The sequence below is a fragment of the Neopsephotus bourkii genome, unplaced genomic scaffold (genome assembly GCF_033783945.1).
Source record: "Neopsephotus bourkii isolate Nb327-2 ecotype Australia unplaced genomic scaffold, CSIRO-AGI_Nbou_v1 NB_1825, whole genome shotgun sequence".
In the NCBI taxonomy this organism is placed as follows: domain Eukaryota; kingdom Metazoa; phylum Chordata; class Aves; order Psittaciformes; family Psittacidae; genus Neopsephotus; species Neopsephotus bourkii.
Genome location: NW_026902298.1, coordinates 10,851,720 through 10,869,555, shown reverse-complemented (window position 1 = coordinate 10,869,555; position 17,836 = coordinate 10,851,720). Strand labels below are relative to the sequence as shown.

General features: G+C 56.0%; 1 protein-coding gene across 4 annotated transcripts in view; it reads left to right on the top strand.

Moving 5' to 3' along the window:
- Positions 1–15,215, top strand: part of DGKZ (diacylglycerol kinase zeta) — a 41,252-nt gene extending 26,037 nt beyond the window's left edge. Inside the window, exons 14-32 of one of the 4 annotated variants that reach the window (XM_061343421.1) lie at positions 153–293; positions 777–855; positions 1,081–1,136; positions 2,097–2,159; positions 2,366–2,439; positions 2,551–2,662; positions 2,963–3,162; positions 3,771–3,871; positions 3,976–4,055; positions 5,154–5,198; positions 5,487–5,556; positions 7,766–7,806; positions 8,376–8,566; positions 9,046–9,077; positions 9,815–9,855; positions 10,203–10,323; positions 10,812–10,848; positions 11,123–11,222; positions 13,514–15,215. In XM_061343421.1, coding sequence (XP_061199405.1) covers positions 153–293; positions 777–855; positions 1,081–1,136; positions 2,097–2,159; positions 2,366–2,439; positions 2,551–2,662; positions 2,963–3,162; positions 3,771–3,871; positions 3,976–4,055; positions 5,154–5,198; positions 5,487–5,556; positions 7,766–7,806; positions 8,376–8,566; positions 9,046–9,077; positions 9,815–9,855; positions 10,203–10,323; positions 10,812–10,848; positions 11,123–11,222; positions 13,514–13,630 — 1,701 coding nt within the window. In that variant the 3' untranslated portion in view covers positions 13,631–15,215. Of the gene's footprint in view, positions 1–152; positions 294–776; positions 856–1,080; positions 1,137–2,096; positions 2,160–2,365; positions 2,440–2,550; positions 2,663–2,962; positions 3,163–3,770; positions 3,872–3,975; positions 4,056–5,153; positions 5,199–5,486; positions 5,557–7,765; positions 7,807–8,375; positions 8,567–9,045; positions 9,652–9,814; positions 9,856–10,202; positions 10,324–10,811; positions 10,849–11,122; positions 11,223–13,513 lie in introns of those variants that run through there. The other 3 variants (XM_061343422.1, XM_061343419.1, XM_061343420.1) reach the window with 3 other exon arrangements.
- Positions 15,216–17,836: the final 2,621 nt, after the last annotated feature.

Sequence of the window (17,836 nt, the reverse complement as noted above, 5' to 3'; positions counted from 1 at the left end):
GATGTATTGTTTTATATTTATAGTCCTACTCTGTGGTGCATTCAAGTAGAGTCAGTCTTTTCCACATCTTTTGTTCTGGGATGTCTTTGGGGCTTGTGGGACATCTCTGCAGGAGGCAGGTAGGAGACTTGCCAGGTTCTGTTTTTCACCAGGGTTACACGGATGAGCCTCTGTCCAAGATCCTGTCACACGTGGAAGATGGGAACATTGTGCAGCTCGATCGCTGGAACCTCCATGTGGAGCCGAACCCTGATGCAAACCCTGAGGAGAAGGATGAGACAGCTGCGGACAAGGTGGGACATCTCCTCTCCGTGTTTATTCCTTGTGCTGGGGTCTACATTCCTCTTTCTCCCACTGGTTCAGCAGCCTTAGCACTTGGGGCTACAGCATTGGGTTGGTCTTTGCCTCTCCTTGCTTCAATTCCACTCCTCTCCTCATGGCTCTGACCCACATCACTCACAGTGAGGCACATGGAGATCAGCTCTAGCTGTCCACCAGAGGTTTTGTAACCACAGTTTGCATCAAGTGTAAGCCCAGTCCCCTCTGAGCTGGTTTCTTTAGTAGAAACACGTGATTTCAGAGCGTGTCTTTTTATCCCTAGTTACCATGGGCCAATCTGTCATCTCAGGCTTATATCCTCTGTATTTTCCTGGGGGGAAGGCAAATGGGCTCCCTCAGCCTCATGAGCACCATACATGGCCCTGCAGTAGCCTGACCTTGTCTTTGCTATGGCCACACACTGGCAGCCTCATCCTTATTCCTCCTTTCCATTTCAGCTCCCCTTGGATGTCTTTAATAACTACTTCAGCCTCGGCTTTGACGCACGGGTGACTCTGGAATTCCATGAATCCCGAGGTATGGAGGGGTGGCAGGGCTTGGGCAGGGTCTGTTGCGGGGGGGTGCCCCAGAGATGCGCCTGTAAAGCATCCCTTAGGAATGGAGGCTGCAGAGGGGGACAAGGGGTGCCTGCATGGGAAGAGAGCTGGGGGCTGCCTTCTGGCTGAGGCTGGCTGGAGAGCTGGCAAGTGAAACATTTCCATGTGCAGGCCAATGACCTGGGCTTCTTTCTCCTTTCCCTAGAGGCCAACCCAGAGAAGTTCAACAGCCGGTTTCGGAATAAAATGTTCTATGCTGGGGTGAGTGTGTGGAGGATAGCTGCCTTCACAGCAGCCATAGCATCAGCTGGAGCACAGGCATGGCCCTGCCTCCTGTCCGCACCCTAAACTCACTCATCTTGAGTTACACAAGGCTTCACGTGCACCCAAGCTGAGCCCCCTAAAGCTGGAGAAAGGCTGGAGCCTGGGAGCTGTAGCTCCTTGCTGGCTGTGAGCACTGCTGGCAGTACAGCTTGCTCTCTGTCCTACGGTACTGTTGCTGTCTTGATCTCCTGCCACTATTGTTCTTGTTCTCCAGCTCACGGATGGTCACCCAGGCAAGACCTCCCTGGAGCTGTGGGGAGCCAGGCTGTCCCCCCTGCAGAGGAACAGGAAGCCTTTCCATAGAGTCCACTGACTACTTTAGTATTCTGTTGTATACCTTGGGCCTGTTACAGCTCTCTGGCTAATTATGCCACCCTCCTGTATCTCACCTGCAGAGCTCTGCCTCAGTGTTGTCTTTGTTGGCCATCCCCAGTATAATTCCTTACCCAGGTGGCAGTATGATGGGCATTTGAGCAGTTCTAAAGGCCAAGTGCTGCGCTGTACCATCTCACATCTCCTGTTTGTGCCTCCCCTCCTCTCTCTGCAGTTAAACCCAAAGGGGACCCTGGGATCTGTGTAACAGAGGACGTAACTATCTCTCCTGTGTCTCTAGATGGGGCCACATCAGCTCTGTTTTATGGTACTTCATTACAGCTTGAGACTGAATTTGTCTCTTGTGACTCAGGTCTCTCATGGAGGAGACCCACGTTGCCAGCTCTTCCCTAAAGCCAGGGCTGAGCTGGCAAAGGAATCATAGGGCATGTGCTGAAGGTGCCCCGTAGTTTTTGGTAGGCAAAATAGCAAGTGGAATAGATCAGGTGGTTTTCAGCTGAGGTCTGAAGGTCAGTGGCATTTCAGGGAACATGCGGGCACTAACACTGTCTCTTGCCTTGGCAGACAGCCTTCTCTGACTTCCTCACTGGGAGCTCCAAAGATTTGGCAAAGCACGTCAAGCTGGTTGTAAGTGCACAGGGCTCGCTGGGCCTGGGAGGGGGATGAGCTGTGGAGGTGTGAGGGACACTGAGTATCTCAGGGTTGGGAGAGGATGTATTTCTGTGAGCATCAGCTTCCCGTGGCTTGGAGAACAGTCACTGTAGGGAGCAGAGGGGCTAGGGAAGGCCAGCATCCCCTTTACAGCAGTCTGAATGCCCCTGTGTTGTCTCCAGTGCGATGGGACGGACCTGACCTCCAAGATCCAGGAGCTGAAGCCCCAGTGCCTGGTTTTCCTGAACATCCCCAGGTAAGCAGCCACAGGACCTGCCCTCATGTGCTGGGCTCCTCACCCCCATGTCACATATCCTTGCCTGGATTTAGGGTGCCTATCCGGGCATCACTCACCATCCCTTCACAGGTACTGTGCTGGCACCATGCCCTGGGGCAACCCTGGGGAGCACCACGACTTTGAGCCACAGCGCCATGACGATGGCTGCATTGAAGTTATTGGCTTCACCATGACATCCCTGGTGAGTTGGTGCTGTTGCTGGTTGTAGCTGGCAACCAGGGAAGCAACCGGTCCCATTGACTGGGTAACTGCCAGCCCAACAGCCTCACAGGTACTCTCCTGAGCAGTTGTGCTGGCCTGTGTGACAGTGCTCTCTCAGGTTTAGGTGAGGTGCTGTCACGCTCCTATCTCCTTGGATCCCTTCCCACTGAGATCAGGCCTGAGACTCTCAGACTTTGGCTCACTTGCAGCATCTGACAGTGTGTGCCCCCCCCATCCATGCCTCAGCCATGCCCTGCTCTCACTCTGGAACCTTTTGCAGGCTGCCTTGCAGGTCGGTGGCCATGGGGAGCGGCTGTATCAGTGCCGGCAGGTGGTTCTTACCACGTCCAAGGCCATCCCCATGCAGGTAGATGGGGAGCCCTGCAAGCTGGCCGCTTCCTGCATCCGCATCTCCCTGCGCAACCAAGCCAACATGGTGCAGAAGACCAAGAGGCGCAACTCCATGCCTCTGCTCAATGAGTAAGCTCCAAGATCAATCTGCCACCTCCTCTCCATGGCAGGGTGGGGAAGGGGGATCTGGGACTCATCCATCACTCCCAGAGACATTTCGATCCTCTCTCAAGGGCCTGGGAAGGAATCAGGTCACAGAAGTATGGCCAGAACCTTTGTCTGGGGTGTACAAGGATGCTTTAGAGGGAATCTTCATCGAGGACTGTAGTGATAGGACAAGGGAGAATGGGTTAAAACTTAAACAGGGGAAGTTCAGGTTAGATATAAGTAAGTTCTTTACTGCGAGCATGCTGAGGCACTGGCACAGGTTGCCCAAAGAAGTGAATGCACCATCCCTGGTAGTGTTCAAGGCCAGGCTGGACAGAGCCTTGGGCAACGTGGTCTAGTGTGAGGTGTCCCTGCCCATGGCAAGGGGGTTGGAGCTGGATGATCTTAGGGTTCTTTCCAACTCTAACTCTTTTAAGATTCTGTGTTGGAGAAGCTGCTGGTGCCAGTCTCCCCACCCCAGTATGTGCACAAGACTGCGCTCTTGCCTGTTTTGGAGGGGTGAGTGGGATAAGGAGAAACTGGGCTACTGCTTCCTGATCCTTTCCCTTTTCCTTCTCCCCTGCATGCAGCCAGCAGCCAGTGCCCGAGCGCTTGCGGATCCGGGTGAGCCGAATCAGCATGCGTGACTATGAGGCACTGCACTACGACAAGGAAAAGCTCAAGGAAGCCTGTGAGTGACCAGCTGAGTGACCAGGGGGTGGGATGAGTGCCCTCAGCTAAGCTGTGGGAGGTGTTGGTGCTGCTCCCTGAGTTGTGTCTCCGCCTGTCGTGCAGCCGTGCCGTTGGGAATCATCGTGGTTCCAGGAGACAGCGACCTGGAATTGTGCCGGACCCAAATTGAGAGGCTGCAGGAGGTGAGCTTCTGCATGGGAAGTGGTCACGGATGGATGCTGAGGGTGGATGGCTTTGGGGAAGGGATTTCTAGGCTTCCTTGATCTGCACACATCAACACATAGGCTCCTGCTTGTGGTAACAGGTCATGGTTTGCCTTCACCATGTGGTGGCAGCAGGATCGAAAGCTGGATGGGTTGTTGCTCCCTGCTCTCTGGCAGCTCTTCCTCAGCGTTGCTCCTCTGACCTTGTTCTCCCAGCCCAGAGTGTCAGTGGCCCAGCAAAATGAAGGGGCAGCAGAAAAAGCCAGCACCCATCCTATGGATGCCTTCAGCCCCTGGGGGTTTGGGGAGGCCCGTCCTCTGTCCCTTGCTTTGCTGTGCTGTGTTCCTTCAGCCCTCTGCAGACTCCGTGCTTCCTGGCATGGCTCTGCCGTCCCCAGGTGCCTGGATTAGGTTTGCCCCCTCTCCAGCTCTTTATATTTGCAAATACTAACTTTTGTGCTCCTGCCAGTGTGTTAATGCGTGTCCACGACTGGACATGGGCTGTGTAACCCTTGCTCCTGGTGAGCAGTGCCTTCTGAGCCCACAGCATGCCCTCCTGGTGCTGCACTGTCAGTCTGATCTTCTCCCAGCAGACTGAAGGGACCTTGCTCAGTGCCCAGTTACCTGGCTCTTGTGCCTGAGGGGATCCCATCCAGCATGTGCAGAGTGTCCTGTGTGCCCAGACTGGCACACTGGCATCTGCTCCTTGCTCTGCCTGTCCCCTGCTTGCCTGGTGCCCAGGCACTGGTGAGAGCATGCAGGCAGGCAGGCACATCACTAGAAGCTCCCAGACTCAGAGGGTAATTCTTTCTTGTGGTGTCAACGTGGTAGATTCATGCCTCTGCAGCCTCCTAAAGGTGTGCGCTGAGGCTGGTGTTCCTCACTCACCTCATGGTTTACCTCTTCTCTCTTCCTGGGCTCTCTGCTCTGGCCTCAAAGCAGGGCAGGGAGCAGGGACCTTGGCCAGGCAGTGTGTGAAGCCAGATATGGCAGCACAGTAAGCAACTCCAGTGGGCTGAGAGGGGATGGGGGGCCACCCACACAAACGCTGTAACAGCACATCTTGCCTTTCTGCAGGATTTCCCTCCCCAGCTCTCTGCTTTAGAGCGCCTGCTCTTTCAGGTGTGTATGGCCTTGCTCTGTCCCCAAGGCCCATCTGTCATGTCCACTGTGCCAGTCTTGTGGGCTCATCTTGTGGCACATCCTGCTCCAGGGAGCTGGTGTGTGTCAGCTCCAGAATGTCCCATGCTGCTCCCTGTGGCTGCATGCTGTGCCTGTGTTCAAGTTCCCCTTGCCATCCAAGTGCCTGTGTTCTTCTATGTCCTCAGGGATCTCCCAGAGTAGGAGGGATGCTCTGGGGATTGATGGCAAGGCCAAGAGACACAACTTTATTATCTCTTTGTTATGCAGGAGGGAGATGGAGCCAAACCGAAGACACTGTCATCCCAGAAGCTGTCACCCAAGTGGTGCTTCCTGGATTGTGAGTATCATCACACCTGGATGTGCTGACAGTGGGGTCCTTCAGTCTGCCATCTCAGTGGAGAGAGGGGACAGAGATCCATGGGGCAGCAAAGACACAAGGGTTATTGATGCGTTAGAAACCATGGAAGCACATATGAATATGGTCACATAGGAACTGGGGCTTCTTCCCCTGAAAAAGGGATGGGATCAATAGCCCAATTGAAGTGCATCTACACCAATGCACGCAGCAGGGGCAACAAGCAGGAAGAGCCGGAAGCCATTGTGCAGCAGGAAAACTATGACATTTGCCATCACAGAAACATGGTGGCATGACTTCAGAGCTGAGGTGCTGCAGTGAATGGCTATGAGCTCTTCAGAAGGGATAGATAATGAAGGAAACGCAATGAGATAGCCCTGTAAGAGAGTGTTTTGATTGTCTAGAGCTTCATGATGGTAATGATAGGGTTGAGTGTTTATGGGTAAGAATCAGGGGGAAGGCCAACAGGGCAGATGTCATGGTAGGAGTCTGTTAGAGTTACCAACCAAAATGAAAAGGCAGACAATATGTTCCCGTATGAAGACAGGCTGACAAAGTTGGGGCTGTTCAGCCTGGAGAAGAGAAGGCTGCGTGGAGACCTCATAGCAGTCTTCCAGTATCTGAAGGGGGCCTATAGAGATGATGAGGAGGGACTCTTCATTAGGGACTGTAGTGATAGGACAACGGGTAATGGGTTCAAACTGAAACAGGGGAAGTTTAGATTGGATATAAGGAGGAAATTCTTTCCTGTTAGGGTGGTGAGGCACTGGAATGGGTTGTCCAGGGAGGTTGTGAATGCTCCATCCCTGGCAGTGTTCAAGGCCAGGTTGGACGAGGCCTTGGGTAATATGGTTTAGAGTGAGGTGTCCCTGCCCATGGCAGGGGGGTTGGAACTGGATGATCTTAAGGTCCTTTCCAACCCTAACTATTCTATGATTGTCAACAGCTGGGAGAAGTCTCACAGTTGCTAGCCCAAAGAAGTGGTTCAGTCACCACCATACCTGGTGATGAGGCATTTAAAAGCTGTGTAGACATGGCACTTAGGGACATGGTTTAGTGATGGACATGGCAGTGCTAGGTTAGTGATTGGGCTCGATGATCTTAAAGGTCTTTCCCAACCTAACAGTTCTATGATTCTATGAATTCAGGGGGTGATGGAACAGACCCTTAGTGACAAGCCACTGAGAGCCATGTGAGACTTAGGACTTGGGGATGTTGGGGTATTAGTGTCCAAGTGCTGCAGAGCTTTGGCCCCCAGGCCATGTCTCTGGCTGCTGACTGCAGGTGGAGCAAGGGGCATCTGTTGATGTCCTGCCCACACAGCTGAAGGCATCTTGGCTGCATGTGCCTGCAGGGCTGCTGGGGTTGCTCTCCTGTGTCATGCAGGCAGGGGGCCCCCTGCTCCAGCACACTGCAGCGAGGCTCACCAGGAGCATCCCAGTGATATGGGCATCAGGCTCCTTGCTGGGCTCCAGCTGCTTCTTCTCCCCTGCATCAAAATATCTCCTCTCCTTTTGCCTTCACTGACCAAGAGGCTCCAGAGCTCTCCCTCTGTACCTGGAAGCTGACTGAGGAATCACTCCTGATGGCACTTCGTCTCCCTGACTTCCCAGTAGCAGGGCTTAGAGAACAGCAGAGCACAGCCATGGGTTGCAAAGTGAGCCTGGGAAGCTGCATGCTATGCAGAGAGGATGCACCTTCTCTGTTTGGAATTCCAGCCCTGCACATGGGGTTGATGGTGCTGCTGCTCCGGGTGTCCCTAACAGGACTGTTATGCCAGGACTGTTTTCCATCATCCTGCCATTCCCACAGCAGGTTCTGGCTCAGGAAGGTATGTCAGGAAAGAGGCCAGGGCCTCATTTAGGACAAAGGGATGCACTCACTCAGGATGCTGCCAGCAACAAGCTGGTCTGAAGCTCTCCTGCCCTCTTTGGGGATAAGGCCTTGGATCTACAGGTGGTGGCACGCTCTGTTGTGCCTAGCAGTCACAAGCACTGACATGGCCTCATGGTGGGCCATGGGACCTTATTCAGTCAAGTCAGTGGGAGGCTGAGCTCCCTCTTCTCCCACCCCTGCTGTGCCCTCAGTGCATGCTACAAAACAGCTAGGCAGTTCACTAGCACTCAGTGGTGGAAATGGCTGTCTCCTCATCTCATACCAAGAATCACCCCTCTCTGTCCCTGTTTTACAGCAACCACAGCAGATCGGTTCTACAGGATAGACCGTGCACAGGTGAGTGCAGCCTCAGCCACCATCATCCCCTTGCATCTACTGGGAAGGTGCTTGGGTGTCCCATATTCATGCAGGCTGAAAGGCTTAGCCTTGGAGACACACAGGTTTCACACCCCTGCCCTATGGCATCCCCCGAGGGGTGATGTGATGAGCCTGGCCCAGGACCAGCCCCAGCACCTCCAAGTTCCCTTGGAAAAGGGAGGAAGTGTGGGTAGGAGCACAGAGACTTGAGTTGGAAGCTGTCTGCAGGGCCCTACAGCAGAGCAGATAAGGAATAGGCAAGCAGCAAGGCTGGCCAAGGCACCCACTGACTGGGGTCATCTTAACCAGCATTAAATACTTACCGTAACGATCTGGAGAGGAGATGAGGTGTATGGGTCATCTGCCAAGTTGGCAGGAGATAGAAAGCCTGTAAAGGACAAGGAGGCTTCCCAGGCACAGGTCCCAGGACTCCTCAAGCCACCATCACTGGGCTGCGAGTGTCTGGGCTACAGGGCATGGGACGTGAGGGGATGGAGCTATGCAGAAGTAGGTCTTGCTTCTGAGGAGGGCTGGCTTGTGTCTTTCAGGAGCATCTCAACTATGTGACAGAGATCTCTCAGGATGAGCTCTATGTGCTGGACCCAGAGCTAGTGATCACCCAGACTGTGGGCACCTCTCCTGCCATGCCTGACCTCGTTGACTTGTCTGCTGCACCCGCTGGGGACCATTTTGCATTCCCTCCCTCTTCCTCTTCTCCACCCTCCTCTCCTGCCCCCAGGTGAGTCTGGAAGGGGGGTCCTGGACCTCAGGAAGGATGAGCAGTGATGGAAGAGCCAGGGTTGGCTTTACAGCATTGATCCCTGGGCCATATTACAGGGGGGCTCCCTGGAAGCAAGCAGGAATTCAGTGCTGAGTTAAACCAAGGAGTGAGATGCCATCCTGTCTTCCCTGCTCCTCTACCAGTGCTGCTGGAAGGTGGCTCCAGTGCCAAAGGGCATGGGTGATTCTGAGCACAACTGGGGCTGGGTATGGGTGAGCAACAGGACTGGGAGCAGCAGTAGACATGGGAGTGGGGATGGGGAAGAATCAGAAAAGAAGCAGATGACACAGTCAAAGAGCAGCAAAATCCCTTGTCCTGCCTCTTCTTCCTGCTAGAGTACTGTCACGGGCAGGCTCCTCCACAGCCATCCTTCTACCTATGCATGCCTGCTGCCAGGACTGGCAGGATTAGTTATACCATTTCTTCTCCCCTCCCAGGGCCGAGGCTGAGTGCTGCCTCCCGCACAAAGGTGAGTGCTGTCCCACCCCTCTCAGGTCACACTGTTTTGGGTCCCCAGCATATGTCCTTTCCCTGGTGTGCAGCAGGAGCCCTGCTACCTGCATGTTAGGTGGGAGCATGGAGCCCTGCAGGCAGGTGACCAGGAGTGAGTGACCTGACAGTGATTTGTGGAGCAGCCTGGTCAGGCGCCTTCCTGGCTCCTCCATGTGGGAAGCGGCATGGCAAGGGGTTAATCCCCCACCTGCAGGGCTGAGCTCCGCGGGCTTGGCTGGGGGCTGTCTCTGCCAGGGGCTGGCTGGGGATGGGGAGGTGGGAACACAAGGTCAGGGGCCTCACCAAGCTGAGCAAATGGAAAGAGTTTCCTGGACCTTGAGCGGAGCCCAGTGCCTGGAAGTGTGAGTGAGTCATGGATGAGAGGCGTCTCGGCTGCTGGCTGACATCCAGGAGGTCTGCTCCCTGCTTCCATCACAAGTCATCCTGCCCTTAGGCAGAGACTGCTTCCCCCCTGGGGCTGGGGTCCAGCTGTGCCCCCAGCTACGTGGTGTCTCCTTCCTTCCCCTGTTTGTCCCTTACATGCCTGAGGTTGTAGGAGCCGTGTAAAACCAGTCTGATCAAGAGGTTAGCACCTGAGGTGAGGGTGTACCCTCATCTGTCTGCTCCTCTGGTGCCTAACCCTTGGCTCCAAGGTTAGATAAATAGTGTTACAGCTTGACTTTTCTGACCCCAACCCATCTTCCTTCTTTGCAGATGACCTGATAGAAGCTGCCAAGAGTGGCAACTTCAGCAAGGTAGGTGCTCCTGCTGCCTCTGCAATGAGCAGCCAGGGCTGGCTCTGGCCAGTCTCCCTGTGGCCTGCTTGGCTATGGGCAGCCATGTCAGCCATGCTGTGATTGCTGTGGAGCAGCTCCTGTTGAGGGCCTTCGTCCAGGAGTGGTGGCTGGAAACCAGGCAGACCCCCAGCAAGAAGCCCTGTTCCTCCCCTGGGGGACATGGAGGGAAGGGATTTGGTGGCATGGCTGGGCTGAACAAAGCTCCCTGCCAGGCTCTGAGCACACAACCTGCTGGGCATCCTGGGAACACGATACCAGGGCTTGGGGCAAAGCAACTCATCCCAAGCAATCTGTCAATCCTGTAGTTCCAAGAGCTGCACCGGGCTGGAAGGGACCTGATGGTGCGAGACTCCTCAGGCCAGACCGTCCTCCACCATGCTGTCAAATCAGGGAGCAAGGACATCGTCAAGTACATCATCGAGAACGGTGAGCTGGGGCCAGAGTACCATCCTTAGCAAAGGAGCCAGGAATTCCCAGCCCTCTGCTCAGAGGGATGCTCCTGGGCTTAGATCCCTTCCCTCTGGGATCCTTCTGACATGTGGGCTTTCCCTGGCATCTCTCTGCCAGCAGTGGGGTGCTCCCATGGCTGTCGCTGAACCCTGGCAGGGAGCAGCATATCTCTGGGAAGCGTTTCTCAGTGTCCTGCTCCTGCCTTCAGGGCAGCTGCCCTGTTGCTTTTGGCAGCTCCCACTGAAAGAGGAGCTGCTTTATTTTTGTTAGATATTTCCTGTACTGAGTCCAGCACAACTCTTCTTCCCTGGGCTCAGCTGGGCTCAGATGCTGCTTTGGAACCAGGACCTTTGCAGGCAGCATGGATATAGCAGCCCCTATGGAAAGATGCAGAATGTGACTGGGGAGTAGTGGGTGCCCCACAGTTGGGTCTCACTCACCCTGTGCTGTTTTTCTCTCCACAGCCCCTTCAGAAATCCTTGATGCCACAGAGGAGGAGAAGTAAGTTGCTGGCTGACTTGTGTTACCTGTTAGCTTGACCTCTGCAAGGTCATCTGGGCATTTACCGGCTGCCATCACTCTCATTCCCAGCCATGGCTCCCAGTCCACTTTGGACTGAGCATCGCTGAGTTGCACCCCATCCCCTGCCTGGACAAGCACACAACCACCATCAGCTCCTGCTGCTCTGAATTGCTGTCCCTTGCTGCCACATGCACACGCTGCTTGTCCCCATTCAGGGGGGGACATCTCACATCTCCTGCTTTCTCCTCCCCAGCGGTGAAACCTGCTTGCACCAGGCTGCAGCCTTACGCCAGCGCACTATCTGCCACTACATCGTGGAGGCCGGGGCCTCGCTCATGAAGACGGACCTGCAGGTGATGGTGGGAGGGATGGCAGTGGGGTGCACTGGGGGCTGGCAGGAGAGCAGAGCAAGGTGCTTTGGGTGGTGTCTGCCAACCAGAGAGGAGCTGACAGAGAGAGGTTTTTGTTGGGAAGGACGTTAAGATCATCCAGTTCCACCCCCCTGCCAGGAGCAGGAGCAGGGGTGACTCACACTAGACCATGATGCCCAAGGCTCTGGCCAACCTGGCCTTAAGCACTACCAGGGATGGAGCATTCACAACTTCTTTGGGCAACCCATTCCAGTGCCTCACCACACTCACAGTAAAGAACTTCTTCCTTATATCCAATCTGAACTTCCCCTGTGTTAGTTTGAATCCATTGCCCCTTGTTTTATCACTACAGTCCCTAATGAAGAGTCCCTCTCCAGCATCCCTGTAGGCCCCCTTCAGATACTGGAAGCTGCTCTGAGGTCACTGCACAGGTTCTCTTCTCCAGGCCCAGCTTTCTCAGCCTGTCTCCATGCAGGAGGTACTCCAACCCCTGATCATCCTCATCAACACACGAGGATGCACATGAAGCACCCGTGCTTGCCCAGCTGCAGAGGGGTTAAATCCCTCTCCTCCCCGCGCTCCTCTCCCTGTTGTTTTATTAAATTAGAAGCGAGGGGCTGGAATGTCTCATCCCTGTCTCCCCCTTCCCACCCTCCGGGGTCACAGCGAGGACACTCTCGCTGCGCGCTCCCTCCCAGCTGCAGGGCTCCCCCCGCTCTCCCCCGCGGGGATGGGGGCACTGGGAGCTCCTCTCAGCGGGTGAGGCTGGCCCCGAGTTAACCGGGACGTGCCTTGGTGCCAGAGAGTTGTGCCAGCCCCAGCAGAGGAGACACAAAAAGGGGGCTCGAGGCTGAGTTTTGGTATAGGAGGTTCCCAGCACTGGCATGCAGCAGAGGGGACACAGTCATATTTGTCTGGCAGAGGCTCATAGTGATGGGGTGTAGTGGGGATGTAGAACAAGCCAAGAAGGTGCAATCTGTGGGTCTGGGCACAGGGTAGGAGCCCAGCTGAGGGACCAGTGGAGCTTGGGGCTGCTTCAGACAATGCACAGCCCTGTTGCCAGCTGCCGGGGAGGTGCTGAGCAGACAGTCTCTGGCTCCCCATCACTCCTTCTCGGTCTCGGCTAAGGCTTGGACCTCGCACAGCACCCAGAGTGCAACTGAACCAGCATAGCCCCTCTCTGCCCCCAGCTCCTTCATCTGCTGAAGGAGAGGAGCAGTCCCCAACCTGCCAGCACAACAGGGAGTCCTGTCCAGGCATGATGCTGCCTCGGGGAGTGGGCTTGCACGTGCCTGTGCTAATGCATGTTGGGGTTTGTGGCTGCCTGGGGACCCCTCTGTGCTGCTGCCATGACCTGTATGGGCTGAGGGTCACAGCCTGCCTGCACAGGCAGAAGTCCACCACACACCAGGGTCACAGCCTGATCTGTAGCATCAGACCTGCAGCAGGGGGTTTGGAGCAGGCTGATCCCGCTCCCTGCAGTGGGAAGGGGAGCCAGGCCTTATCGGTTGTCATGTCTCAGCCCGGCTGGGCAGAGGGGCCCGGGCAGCTCCGGTTTCAGGCAGTGTTGTACAACAGAAGAGATCAGTTCCTCCTCTGCTTTTCCCCCCTGCTTCATTAAATGAACACTTGCATTCAGGGGCAGTGGGGAGGAGGCAGAAGAGCGGGTTCCTTAGAGCATCGCACCTCTCCAGTTGCACATGGGTGTGCTTTTATCTATGGATACTGGCTCTGCGTGTGTGACCATTGTTCCCAGCCCGGAGGCCCCAGCACCCCAGTGCTGTGCACCAGGGGCCGAGCCGGGCAGGCCGGGTGTCCCTTGCAGGGCTGGTTTTCAATGGCAGCGGCGGAGCGCCAGGTCTCCGCGGCACAGCAGAGCCCCGGCAGTTGGCGAGGAGGAGCAAGGGGGAGGGAAGGGGGAGAGGAGCCGGAGCTGGGAGCTGTTAACAGATTGGCTTTTTATGGAGTGCGGGAGTTCATTAGTGGACACAGTCCAGATGGCTGCAATAAGCTGGTGAAACGTGATCCTCCGCCGGGAGCCGCAGCGCTAGCCAGGCAGCAGAGGAGAGGGGGGTTGGTATTCCCGGGCATTCCCCAGACATACCCCTCATTCCTCGCCCTCTCCCGCCTGCCTCCTTAGTGCTGGGGAAGAGCATGAGTTCACCTTGGCTGTGGGCTCTTGCAGCCACCTCTTTGGTTGGGGTGTAGGTGGGTGCTGAGGCATCACTTAGGCAGTGCTTGGTACTCTGACATCTTCTGCCTCCTCTGTGCAGGGAGACACCCCCAAGCACCGGGCTGAGAAAGCCAATGACCCCGACCTAGCTGCCTACCTCGAGAACCGACAGCACTACCAGATGATCCAGCGGGAGGACCAGGAGACCGCTGTGTAGTGCTCGCCGTGCCTTAGCCCAGGCCAGCTCAGGCAGGACGAGAAGAGGATGATGCTAACTGGCAGAGCTGTGAGTCTGGCCCAGCCCTCCCTACGTGTCAGCCTGGTCCCCAGCGGAGATGGAGACAGCAGAGCTCTGTCCCAGGCTGGGCTGGGACTCTGTTCATGAGGACAGTGGTGATTTGGGACTTGAAGCCTGCTTCTGTGTGTGTCACCCTTCATCCTTCATCCCTGCTCTGGATGGACTCCATCTTGTAGCCCTGTTGAGCTAAGTCAGGCTGATGGCCCTGCTCACCCTTTGTGCACAGGAGTGATCCTGATGCCCCCTCCGCAGGCTCCTACCTATGATCCTTGTGGGATATTGTTGCTTGCCCCTTCTCCCTGCTGGCAGTGCCCTCCTTTAGGTGCTTGGCTAGGTCCATGTCCTGTTCCTCCTCTCCTGTCTGGCACAGCCGCAGGAGGCATAAGCTTTATGGGCAGACAGCAGAGACCATGAGCCTCAGACTTTACCCCAAGGGAAGCACCCTTGCTGCCCCTGCCTCCAGCTCCCTCCTGTTGGTCTGGGGCTGCCTTGGGTCTCTGTGTTGCCCTGCCAGGGCCTTCTGCAGCAGGAGGGATGTCACTTGTGCACCTGGCCTTTCCCACAGAGCATCATCTGGAAGCAGGGCAGCCACTGTCCTCGTGGTTGCCTTTAGTGCTGTGCTTGGCCTGGGCAGTGGCTGTGGTGGAGCCTGGTTTATTTCCCAAATCCCAATTTGGATTTGGCTGCCCTCCCTGCTTGAGACATTGCACTGGGGTGGAGGGGCAGTGATGGGGTCAGTGCCACTCTCAGGGATTCCTTCCATGCCCCCCAGTCTGGCAACACGCACCCTCTTGAGTTTTGACTTCTGCCATCCCGTAAACAGGGTGCAGGGCTTTGCAGGGAACACTTGGGAGCTCGCCCAGCCCAGACACAAGCTCCCTGGGCAAACACCAGCTCACCCTCTCCAGATTTGACAGAAAGAGGGATTTGGGTGCATGGAAAGCATCAGGGCTCCCAGCCCTGAGTCACACCTGCAGTAGGATGGCATTTCACCTACCACAGACCCCTCTCCCCTGCAGATGCTGTGGGTGCTGAGCATCCACAGGGGCATCAAGCCAGCCCTTCAGCAAGGGTTTCACAGAAGTGACGGTCTCTGGGACCAGGAGGTGTCAGTGAAAGAGGAAAGCTGCTGCCTCTGGGCCTTGCAGACCTGCTTGACACCAAGGGGTGAGCAGTGGTTGTGAAGCAGGTTGGTGCTCGCAACTCGGGTCTCAGGAGAGGAGGATGCTGCTGTTGGGATCTGTGTGGCCCCACCTGCACTATGCCCACTGGTTGGTGCTGGGTGGCACCGTTTGAACCCCTCCTAATACCAGTACCAACAAAAGGCATGAGGATACCACAGAGAACCAGGACACCCTGCAGGCTTTTTGGCTGGGAGGCAGAGTTCCCTTGGAGGATGGCAGTTGCTGTGATGGGGAGAGAGGCACAGAGCAGTGCAGAGTGTCAGGGGCCGGCAACTGTTAACCGTAGCATCCCAATGTGATCAGAGATGGGATGCTCCATCAGCACTGCTCACAGGACACAGACAGACAAGGCACTGTCACCTTCTCAGAGGTCCAAACCGCTGCCCTCCAGCCGGGACACCCAGAGGCGTTTACAGCCCCAGCTTCCCCTTTCCTCCCCAGTTTTGTATCTTCCCTTAGAGTTTTTGTACAGGTAGTTGAGAGACACACTGTCCCCCTCCCCGGCCCCTCCGTGCCGAGTTGCTGTGCAATTCCAAGCCTGGCTTGTGTTGTGGCTAAAGGCGGAGGGGGTGCTGGTTGCCCTGCCCGCTGAGGGCAGGGGTTCTGTGCAATACCTGGGTCTGTGTTTCCTAGATGCTGTTGTAGGACTGTATTTTTGTATCTCTGCGAGGGTGCCGGCTCCAGCAGGCTCAGGGCCTGGCACAAGCCTGCGTTCCCGTCGCTTTTTGACTTGGATTGTTTGGATGTTGTTGTTTCTTGCTGTTGGAATAAAGAGATGGATGTTTTAGTTCCCATCTCCTGCTGCATCCCCAAGAATGCGGTGGGTGCTTCATCAGTGACACCCCACACAGTGCAAACAATGCTGTACCCGAAAGCCTCTACTCCCTTCCAAACTGGGGGTACTCTTAGGAGATCCCTGCTGGGCCAGGTCCTTGCCTGCTTCCTTGCACAGCATCCCCATGGGATGGTCGCTGGATACAGGGCCTTTGTCCTGAGGGACCTTCTCCCCCATCCTGTGGCATACATTGATATTCAGTGTACCATGGAACAGGGAAAAAGCTCATCACCATCCCAAGTGATCCAGAAAAGCCTGGAAGTGTGAGTGAGGAGCTGGGAGCCTGCTGTTCCTACCCAGCTCGGGTTCCTCCCTAGGCTGGGAGGCAGCATTCCCTTTGCAGTGCAGCTCTCAGTGGGTACTACAGCTGCATCCAACCTCTGGATTTCAAAACCCTTCTGTCAGCCTTTATTTGTGGTGAGCTGTGCCCAGCCACGCTGGGGATGAACCTGCTGGGGGGCTCTTGTTCATTCCCAGCTCCAGAGGGGATCCTTGTGGTCCTGCCTGCAGTGCTGAGCACTGAGGGCTGGCACTATCTCCATTGCTCCACTCTCGGATTACAAAGGCAGGGGATTAGGGACACTTCCAGCCCCAGACTCCTATGGATGACTGCAGCCAGCACCACCTCTCCTACAGCCGCTGGCTGGTGCGGGAGCAGAGATGCACATGGCTGATGGGAAGCTACACTCATACCTTAAGCTCGGATTCCTGAGGGCAGCTTGGCAGCCTTCCTGCTGCTCTGGCTGTCCCCTCTCCACCCGGAGCAGCAGCCTCCTTCCCCTGCGGTCCCTTCCACCCCCTGCACCTCCCTTTCATCGGCTTCAGCCTTTCAGCTCCTGCCCAGCGCTCGCAGTGGGGGCCTGTGGCGGGTGTCAGGCACACCAAATTGTCCTGGGAATGGTGTACGTGTGACTGGGAGGGGGGGCCCTCAACGCTTCAGTGCCCAGGCCCCGTTGTGTTGGCTCTTGGCCCGTGTCTCTGCGGCGAGGACCATCAGTAACCATGGCAGTGAGTGCTTTCCGGCTGCCCCTGTGTCGGATGGGTGGGGGGGGGAGAGAAGCAGCCCCAAAATGGGATCACTGGGATGAGGGGTGTTGGGAAAGGGGCAGTACCTGCCCGGGAGAGTGCTGCCCTTCTCCCTGAATGCTTCAGCACCCCCTCTTTCAGCCAGGTGTCCCAGGTCTGTCTGGCTTCCCATGGGATGGAAACATCTGGGAGTGTATGGGGTGTACACATGGAGGATGGGGAAGGTGCAAGCACAGCCCCAGTAAACGGAGCTGGGATGACAGCAGTTGGCCCTGTTAATGATTACCTGCCCCTCGCCTGCCTCTGCAAGTCTGAACAAGGCAAAAGCGTGCTGTCCCCCTCCTGCACAGCTGTGTCCCTGTGCACTAACAGTGCCCCAAGGACCAGGCTTTGCCTGGAGATGGAAAATGTGGAGCTGACGTGCCATGAATTATCTTGTGATGGTTTGAGAGGTAAAAAGCTTAAATTAAGCCATGGCAGGGAAAGGCACCTGGGTTGGTCACGCTCCCTCCTTCCTCTTTCTGTCGGTATGAGGCCCCTTTCTGCAACCACAGCTTTCTGCTGCTTGTTTGAGCTGGCAAAGGAGCCGCTCCCCCCTCCATCCCTCAGAAAGAGCCCAAAGGGACCAAGCACAGCCCCTGCAGAGAGTGATGTGCACCAACGCATCTCTGCACTCCAGTGCAGCCAGCACCTATGTCCTGCTCCCCAGCCTGAGGAGGCAACAGGAGGAGAATGGGAATGGATGGAGATGAAGGAAAGAAGGAAACTTTGCACAGGGCTTCCCCATACTACTGCTCTGCACTGGGGACTGCAGAGGGGTCTCTGGCTCCTGCCCAGGGTGGTGGAACAAAAGCAGCAGCATTCACCCCATACCTATCCCGCAGCTCCACCAGGCCCTGCTTTGCTCATCACAACCCCATAACTCAGACTTGCAAACCTGATGCCACTGAACCCCAGCCAAAAGCAGCACACCTAGGCTTCTTTTTGACCATGAAGTTCGTCTCAGCAGCTTGCTTCAGCTTTGGTTTAAAGGCCCAGCAATGGGGCTATTGGCTTTGCTACCCATCCAGGATCCATTTC